Genomic DNA, 9,936 nt, shown 5'->3' on the forward strand with positions numbered 1-9,936 from the left:
TCATTCATGTGTGAAATAACAATTAAGAGCCATAAATGAATGAAATTTAATTTATGTGTATGAAAATGCTGTTGCTCATTCACTTGTGGCAATAATTATAAAACTAATTGTGATATTAACAAAGCCTTATTATAAGAATAACCGCCTGAGGGAAAATGTATTTATCCTTTTTATCCAGCGCTTTGGGATTTTGATAAGATGCGAGATCAACAGAGTTTGAGAGAGCGTAGAATTTTATTAATTTTTTAGCAGGCACTGTTTTATTACTCACAGTGTTCAGAGCTACAAAAACATATGAACACGTTAAAAGCATGAAGGTTAGCACTTACAGAAGACACAACGACAACACCAAGAACGAGTGGAGAACTGAGCGAAGAGATGTAAAGTCGGCTTTGAATACACACTAATGTACAGACACACATGCACACGCTCACACAGATACATGAAGGTCACTGATCTCTATTATTAAAGGTCTGAAACAGATGCTGTTTAATAGATATATTGAAAGATAATCTATTTATATTTTGCATATAAACATTATGACAAGAATATTTTTATTGAGTAGTTGCATGAGTCTGAAACTGTTGAGGCTGTCATAAAAAAAAAAAGATAACAGTACAGAATATATTAAGCTACAGGGCACAACACAGTACATAACAGATGTTCAGAAAGGGAGACAACAGAGCAGTCTATGATCAAGATAACACCCAGCAAAAGACAAACCACATGGAAGCATGAAATAAAACAAGCAACAGCTGAAAGAACAACAGGAGATTGAAAAAAACACTTGTACATTTGGTGTAAAGATGTTTAGAGTCGGGTCAAGACATGGCACTCTTGCTCACACGCTCCGTTTCATCTGTTTCTCAAATCAAATAGGATTCCGAGATCAGATTTAACCTAATGTAAGGCAAATACATATTAAATGGCCTTTTGATTTAGACGATTAACAATATAGAAGGCCTCCATCCGTTTTGAGACTGGTGCGACAGCACTGTCTAGAGCTCTTCTGCTGAAGAAAGTCCATCAGACCCGTTTCCAAATATGGGTTGATTAGCCGTAGGAGCTCAGATGAGTCATGCAATTACACTGACAAAAATCTAGCCATTCGCAAGAAGATACAAAATGCTGTCTTGAATACAGAAGAGAGTAATGAACAATTTGTACTAAAGGACATTGAACATTTGTGAATTGTAAAGGCTGCTCTATTCCTTTTGTTTGATATATAAAAAATTAGATGTGAACCATTTTATGTTGGGCACACTGGCATTTCATTGTGTCGTCTATTGCAGAGACAGCTTATTAGTTCAAGTCAAGAACATTTCACAGTATCATTATTGGCTAATTCCAAGTAAATGGCTTCTGGGTAATTCTTAAGCTGAACAAAATTCTATTCATGTAACCTTCAGGTATCTATGCTTTGGTTTGTTTAGTACATGACTGAATGCAGGTAATTCACACAGAAATGTAGCTATTTTAAGTTTGAAATAAAAACATTCAGAGAGATTAATATGTAATTTCGTTTTCTGACATGTAGCTTGCTGTTTTCTTTTATCTCTGAAAATTAGATACAGAAGCGACTAATACATCTAGTTCTCCTTGCAAATAATAATATTTTGCTTCAGCCAGAGAGATACTAACCTGAAGGTTTATCATAGTTGCAATAGTGATGATAACATGATGCTAATATTGCAGTTCATGAAAATGCAGGTGGTTTGGTGTTTTTTAGAGATCATTTTAAACTAGGCAACTGATGGCCTTTGTAAATGATGAAAAACCAAACATTTCCTTCTCAGAGATCGCTGGTAATTCAGTTGGCATCGATGCAGAATCGCAGTAATTGTCCTTCTAAGATTCAGATCCTTCAATAAATTAAATACCAGGTACAAATTAAAGATGCATTAAGTACTAATTCATCCAAACCAAGCCTCACATATTCCCCTTCTCTCAAAGGTTTATGCTGCCAGGTTTAGCAGATGGAGAATTTACAGATGATTTGCAAATATTACTAGAACTGAGTCCCAACATCTTGCCCAACATCTTTAAAGATACAGATATCCAATCCAGTAGACAAGGTTGAAGAGACCAAAGGCGGTTGGGAAGAATATTCGGGAGTAGGAGTCGATTTTGGAGACGTGGACATGCATTCTGTTCTCACGCCAAGCTCCGGAGCGACAATCATCAAAGCAGCAGAAGAAACTGGCGCAGTCTTTTCCGTCCAGACATTCGTATGCATAATCTTCATCCTCGTGGTAAGGAGCAATATTGTTCATCTGCAGCAGAGATGTCCCTGGTCTGATGTTAACCATGCTGGGTTTCTACACAAAGGAACAGCAAGGTCACTACCGCTTCATTGCTAAAACAGAGTGCAGTACAATAGCAAATGCCAGAGCTGCTGCACAGCACACTCAATTAAAGCACACAAAAGTACAATGTAAAGTGAGCTGTGAATAAGTAAGTAAGCTTTGCAGTAAGCAAATTCACTTGACATTTCAATGATCAGCTAGGTGCTTAAGCAACATAAAGCGTAAAAAATGTTTCTATATTTTATCATCCTCATGTGACTTTATATCATTTATTACATATATTCTTTTAAGATTATCCGGGTCCTTTTTTTAATATAATGAAAGTAAATAGCAAAAACACAATGCAGGTGTCAGAAAAGTGGTTGATATGATAGCTTTGTTTTAGAAGCAGACCAGAATTATGTGGTAATTCACAGAAAACCCTGTCATTTGAACTTTTAGTAGCTTTTGAATGGGATCTTTGGTTCATCTAATTCTCTTAAGTGGCCTTTATGATTTGCTTATGAATCACATAGATTCAGTCTCTTCACAAACCTAGTATGTAACACAAGTCACATGGACTGCCTTTTATGATATTTTATGGTGTATTTATTCCTTTTAGAAGCATAAAAGTGCTGATTATCCAACAGAGCACAGCATTTCTTATTTTGCTTTCCACAGAAAGTTAGACACTTTTTCAATGACGTGAATCTGAGTAAATGAAAGAACCTTATTTTTTATGAGAACTGGCCTTTAAATAACAGAATGAAGTCCACTCACCTGCGCATGGCTTGATTTGGTCTTCTTGTTCTGTCGATTGCTTGTGAAATAATGCAGGGTCCCGTATTCCATGAGAGCAGCAAAGGTGAAGATGAAGCAGACAGACACAAACAGATCCATGGCTGTCACGTACGACACCTTTGGCAAGGACTTCCTCGATATGGTGCTTAGGGTTGTCATGGTGAGCACAGTTGTGATACCTGAGCCAATCAAGATGCACAGTAATTGAGTACCCCCACTGAAGCATTTCCTCGTCATTATCACATGCTCTTCTGTAATGCATTCACATAATATAATGAAATGCTATTGTTGTTCCTATTGATTTGTATTAATTCAGAAGCTTTTTAAATGACCTAAAGATGTTCTGGCAGGCACAGCATCCTTGTTAATCCAGAAAGAGACCCAGGACAAAACCACAATCATGCTGCACGGGATGTAGGTCTGGATGGTGAAGTAGCCCATTCTCCGGCTCAGGTCAAAAAATATGGTCATAACCACATATTCCCCTATTAATACAAGTCATCAAGGCATTTTAGACACTTTTTGGACAATTAAGCAACTAAGTAATCAAAATCCTTAAACCTATGCATTAACTTTTTTTAAATTATCTAGCTCATGTAATGTAGCCTAAGTTATTAGTAGTACTAGTAGTAATTACTGAAATTATTGTTCTTTTTTTCATACCAGACTGAGTGTGTGCCACATCAGAAGTGTTCCGTAAACCCACAAAGGCAAACTGGTAAAGCCTCCAGTATCGTTGGTCAGCAACCTCAACCGAACGGCGCTGCCATCTATACTGGATCTCATTCTTTGGATACCCATCTGCAAATGGGGAAAAAATCACATCCACCAGATCACACGTGACCTTTCGTTTGGGTATGTAAATAAGAAGTTACGGTGATGGTAGAATGGCACTGAGGCTTCACACAGCAGCACTCTGTTAGACTGAAGCGCAGCATGCCCTTCCCGTGCCTACAGAGGATGATGATACATGAGAAGCTGAGGCATGATGCTAATTACGGATGGAGGGGTCACACAGACTGAGAAGAGGAGAGAGGGGATGGAGAGAGAGCTGGAGAAGGATGATGCCTGTCCTCACTCATTGCAAGGATAGAGGACGGTAGTTGGTGCAGACCTTCTGCAATGTTAAGGTTTGGTTGGCCAGTATTGGCAATGCATGGTTGGCTGACAGATGCAATGTATGGGGATCGGCTGCCCGGCAGCGTTTAGGACAGGACTGAGGCTGAGTGACAGATTGACATAAGAATTTAACACCTACAGCTTGAAAACTCCAGAGGGCACGAATGTTCATCCATGGGAAAGTTATGCAGCTTAAGGTAGCATTCCGCATTAATAGTCAACCTAACAAAAAGAATCATAGACAATAGCAAAACAAACAAAAAAATGTTGATTGTGACATTTAAGAGGTAGTGCATTTGTGCAGGCTTTGATATTTGTACTATGAACACTCCCAGTCTGATTTAACAGTCCCTGACATAAATAAATGTGAATCAGATGTAATGGCTTAAACATGTGCTGCAACAGACAGAGGGTGTCATTTGGTACGAAAGCAAATGCAGGAATACGAGGACATGTCATTTAGTCATACAAACATTCACTCTGCTCTTATTGGACATACCTTAGAGTATACATCACTCTTCCATTGCTCCAGAGCCGCAGAAGACGATTGGGTGTCGTGATCCAGTGGGCGTCAGATTTGCGTGAGTTGCGGAAAAAGGTGTCGGGGATCCAGATCTTTCCGACCATGTTGCTGTTGAGCATGAGGAGTTTCATTGAGCTGTTGAATTTGAGTCTGCTGTCGTACCACGTCTGAGCAAAGAAGATGTCTATGGTGTACTCCTAAAAAAACACCAGTCAATGAGAGGTCTAGCTGTGAAAACCTTGTGGTTGCTTTTGTAAGTAGTATTATGTGGCTATCGGTTGTGACAGAGGATATGATGGTCGTGAAATGGATCTAAACTGTTGCTTAGAGTGTTTTATTTACAGCTCTGCAAATGAATGTGTTATTGTACATTTCTGCTCACCATATTGATGGGATCTACTGGACCTATGCTGTTCACATACACTGCCGTCTCAATCACAGTCGGTCTTACTAGAATATAATTTGAAATATTCAAATATTCATTATTCAGAACAATCAAATAAAAATAAAAATAAATACATATAAATCACAGTTATAATTTAAAAACAATACAATAACAGTAAGTGATTTAATAAAAATGTATATTATATACAGCCTGTATTTAGCATCCATTTCAGAAAATGTTGTTGTTCGGTTATATCCATAAAATCAAAATTGACCATAGTTAATCAATGCACCTTTTTCATGTTATGGGAAATATGGGGAAAATTCTCAGAATTCCAAGTTGCAATTCTGACATTTTTCTCAGAATTTTAAGTTTGCATCTTATAATTATTATTTTTTTCCACAATGAAATAAAAAATCAAAAAAGGTAATTAAGACTTTTTATCTTTTTCTTTTCAGAATTGCTAATTTATATTTCACAGTTGCAAGTTTCTTTATCTCACATAATTCTGTGACAGAAATGGGTTTCCATAGAAAAATGTGAAGAGTTTATTTGCAAACAGATAACTACGTTTTTTTAATCATGTTTTTTTTTTTTGTTGTTGTCATCATGTTTTCATTGTGTTTTATTGTGATAGCTGTATTTCTTTTTTGTAATTTTTACTTAATCAAAATAACCCAAATGCAGTTTGATTAATTAGAATGGACAATGAAAAAATAAGATTTTTTTAAGATTGTTCAAAACGTACTCATCATGTGTTTCCATAAGCTTTAATAATTTATTAACTTATTATTCATCTTTTTCCTTTCTCTTTCTGCATCACTTAGTGTGGGCTATTGAATAATGTTAACCAATAGCCAATTGCAAAACCAATAGCCAGCTATTTTTAGTAAACTCGTAGTAAAATTCAGTTTGGCTTCTTCCTGGTATCCTGTATCACTCAGAAATCCATCTCATTACAGAAGTGAAATGCGCTGCAAACCGATTCATGTTTCCCATAACAACCACACAAATTACTCAAAGCTGCCTCAATCCTCACCCTTGCGGTTTCAAAAATATTCCTGCCGCAGGAAATCCAGCCACAGAGATGTGACAAATTACAAAAACTCGGCAAGTTGACCTGAAATCCCTCAGCACTTGCTCTGCGATCTGATTAAATGAGTACTGCTCATACTTACACTCTCTCCCTCTATCTCAGACACATGAAACAGATAAAGAAGGAAGATCAATAGTGATTTGGGTCTATTGTACCCGAACACTACTGAGATAAATCCTCTTAAATAACTGAACTCCAGTCAGCTGCGTCGCTTCCAGAACACTGATGTACTGAGAATAAAGTGACCTGGCGTAGAGAAAAACATCAGCAAAATCCTAAAGCCTAGCACCTTTTTTTAACACTGCAATAATGCTGATGGTAAAGTAAAAATGATGATTACAGAGAAACTCTGAATTGCTTGGAGGGTTTAATTGTCACAGTGTGTTCCTCTTCATGTGGCTTCATAATAATGATGGCATTATCTTATAATTATTAACATATTTCAGTTACCCATAAGCTGTAACACCGTGTTTGAGGATCATAAACAAGCCTAGACAGGATCTGTAAGCAATTTTGTGTGTACAGATCCTGGATGTAAGCATTCAACCTTTTTGAAAAATTGGACTTGCCTCCGATATCTGGTCTTAGTTTGTTGTCATAACCTTGGAGTAATTTGTTTAGGATAAGGGTGACGTCACTCTCGTAGACCTTTGGTGATAAAACCCAAGTTTTATTTATGGGGACATCCTCGTAATCTTCCTCCTCTGCTTTGCTCGGGCCAAATGCCATGCTGTCATAAAAACAGAAACACACAGAGGCAATATGAATAGACAGACAGCAGCGAGGTAAATAACAGAGCAATATTAGGATTAAAATTGAGAGTAGTTAAAAGAGGAGTCGGTTTATATTAGGAGCCTTAACTCTAAAGAGCGAGCGACTGGTTTAGAGAGCTCAATTTGACAGACAGAGGGAGAAAGAGAGAATTCATATGATAAGTTTCATAGGAAGAACAGATAGAAGAAGTCATCAGTGACTGTAAATGTATGGGCCGCCATGACAGCAGGAGAGAGGAGTCGTTTAAATGAGTGCAGTGCTGGAAATACAAAGAGGAGGTTCTAATAAAAGAATGCAGTGATTAATGGAGATGTGTTCTGGCAGTGGAGGGTGGGAACAGTTGAAGGTGAGGGGTTTAAATTATCACCCGCAACTCCCTCTCGCACTCGCTCCCTTGCAGTATATGGTGTAAGAGCTCCTAAAATTATTCTCTGGAGAATTATCCGTAGGAAAAGACATATTGGGTATCACTTCTAACTGAAATGTGCACCATTCCCACGCAGTCTAGTCTCCTCTGATGTCACAACTTTTGCTTTGAAGAAATTAAGGTAATGCTCATTGAAGCTGCTAATAGCTCTTGGCTAATTAGCAAAATATACAAAACAAGATTCGGTTCTACTTTATATTAGGTGCCTTTAGCCACTATGTACTACATTTGTCATGTACAGTCTATTTATTGTGTTCATTCTGCTTTGCAAAACACGTTTGTTGTTATTGAGATGAGATGTGGTTAAGGGTGGATTAAAGGGTGAGCAGTATAATTAATAGATCTTAATTAATTAAAGATGTAATTGCTGCAGGTATTTTTAAGTGAATTGTATCAAATTATTAATTTAAATGTTAGGTCCCAAGATTCAAATCTATTTAATGCCTTTTATTTTGCGGAGTAGACACAGCAAAATTATATTTGCCCTATTAATGTAGTGTACTGTACTGTCATTCATTTAGATGTGATACAATAAAACACTAAAAATGTAACAAAACAAAAAAAAGAACCCAGACAGACCGATAAATGTGATTATATATTTGAGTTTCGTCTCTAAACCAGAAATCTAAATGGTACATTCCCACACATATGCAAATAATGAAAGACGGAAAAATCAATATGAGGCATCCCTGTGGATGAGACCCAGGTGGGTGGAGAGAATGTAGGTTATTGATCCCCGTAGGCACAGCGCTGAGTGGTTGAAAAGCCGGCTGTCAATGGAAAATACAGACAGAATTTTTACTCAGATACTAAATATGCAGTTTATATTGTCTGGACACAACAGTAGCCTCTGAATGACCTTTGTGGGCCTCAGAGCCAAGTGAATACACAGAAGGCAAACAAATGCCTGAATAAGAGGGGAAAAAGTGTTTTTGGAAATGGTTACAATCACAGAATTGAACAAATGTAAGTAAATGAGAGAATTTTAAATATTGCAAACCAAGTAGCCTATGTATGTTCTATTAAGCATTTAGGCTACATTATGTACCCTACATAGGCTACCCGTTGAATGAGCTGGGGGGGATAAATGAGAAGCAAAGCAAAGCAGCTCGAGCCAACATAACAAGTGTTAATGTGGAGTACAACTAATGCATAACATTAATTTACATTAATTTACATTAGTTCTGGTGCTGCTTGATGAATTGTAGCTGATTGCTGGCTGAAGTATCCTCAAGGTTGTTTGTTTGGAGACTGACATTGCACGTCCACGCTAAAAAGACAACACGACATCAACACGAATGCCCTGAGCAAAACTGTCAGTTACAGTATGTATTATTATCTCAAATGCTATCTCAAGTGTACAGACAGCAGCACGTGTGTGGTTGACTGTAATAGGTGGTAGTGTTTAGGCTGATAAATTTGATGTGCTAAAAGTAAATCGTTCTGCAGCACTTCGCGTTACAGGATCACGCCAGCGGTTCGCCTCGTGTACACTGACTGTCCAAGTGTGTGTTTCAGTCAAGGGTTATTTTAGTAGTCACATTGATTGCACTCCTTGTTTCTTTTGCCCCCCGTGAAGCGAAAACTTACCAGACTCCAAGCAGACCCGGCAACAGCCAAACCAGCGTCTGTTTTCTCCGGCGGCGATGCAGCAGAACCATCGTGTGAACGCTCGGTTTATAACCAAACGATCTCCGAAATGAATTAGAGCTTAAAGCCGATCAAACCTTGAGAGATTTAAGCGATCCTTAACACGGTGGTAGAAAGCGTCAGCCTATGCTGTCAGTTGCTGTCTAGACAAATGCACATCGCTTGAGCCCACAGTCTGTGTGTCAGGCAGCAGAGGCGGTGTGGATGTGAATGGTGAATGCGGGATTTCGCTGATTGCGGCACCGCTGCGTTCATGTAGAGATCTGCTGAGTGAGACGCTCTCGATGTTCCGGGAATTATTAGAAACCGCCTGTGGAAAAAGAGCTGACTGCTCTACCTCAGAGACTTTACATCAAGCTGTGATTTATGAGACCTTTACTTAGTTTTGCTGTTGTTTGGGATTAATAAAAGGACAAATGCGACAATTTCGTGACAATGACGTTGCACCAAGATGTGTAAAGTAGCCTACTGTGACCAAACTTAACCCTAGAATGTATGAAGAGGGTCAAATTGATCTCATGTTATGTTGTTTATGATGGTGTATATGGATGAGCTTTTTAAAAGAATATCTGCCAGAAATTCCTGTCAGTCTCATTTAACCAAATTTGTTGTGTATCGCCCTGCAGGGCCGGTTCTAGACAGAATTCATTTTGGAGCCTACCCCTCAACCTTTTTATTTATAGAATTTGCATTTTTACTTATACACTACAAATATTAGGACACGTTACTATTTTTTATGTTTTTAAAAGAAGTATCTTATGATTATCAAGCCTGTATTTATTTGATCAAAAATACAGAAGAAAAAAACTATAATATTGGGAAATATTATTACAATTTAAAATCATGTTTTTCTGTTTTACTAGCCTATACTTTAAA

General features: G+C 37.8%; 1 protein-coding gene across 1 annotated transcript; it reads right to left on the reverse strand.

Annotated features, from left to right (window-relative positions):
• Positions 1-609: 609 nt before the first annotated feature.
• gabrg1 (gamma-aminobutyric acid type A receptor subunit gamma1) lies at positions 610-9,453 on the reverse strand. The gene is made up of 9 exons (XM_026224140.1): positions 9,001-9,453; positions 6,779-6,939; positions 5,111-5,178; positions 4,705-4,925; positions 4,345-4,427; positions 3,750-3,887; positions 3,419-3,571; positions 3,066-3,265; positions 610-2,318 (listed from the first exon to the last, which is right to left on the reverse strand). Exons 1-9 carry the CDS (start codon positions 9,069-9,071, stop codon positions 2,043-2,045), a joined length of 1,371 nt encoding a protein of 456 aa, XP_026079925.1. The 5' UTR covers positions 9,072-9,453; the 3' UTR covers positions 610-2,042.
• Positions 9,454-9,936: the final 483 nt, after the last annotated feature.

Source organism: Carassius auratus, chromosome 38 (assembly GCF_003368295.1).
Source record: "Carassius auratus strain Wakin chromosome 38, ASM336829v1, whole genome shotgun sequence".
NCBI lineage: Eukaryota > Metazoa > Chordata > Actinopteri > Cypriniformes > Cyprinidae > Carassius > Carassius auratus.

What these genes read in the sequence shown, in the direction of transcription:
- gabrg1 (XM_026224140.1), bottom strand. Translation starts at nt 9,071, where the DNA reads ATGGTTCTGCTGCATCGCCGCCGGAGAAAACAGACGCTGGTTTGGCTG. An exon ending in CAGTAGATCCCATCAATATG is followed by an intron (nt 4,926 to 5,110) that starts GTGAGCAGAAAT and finishes GTGTTTTTTTAG; the next exon opens with GAGTACACCATAGACATCTT. An exon ending in CCCTCTGGAGTTTTCAAGCT is followed by an intron (nt 3,888 to 4,344) that starts GTAGGTGTTAAA and finishes CCCCATTTGCAG; the next exon opens with ATGGGTATCCAAAGAATGAG.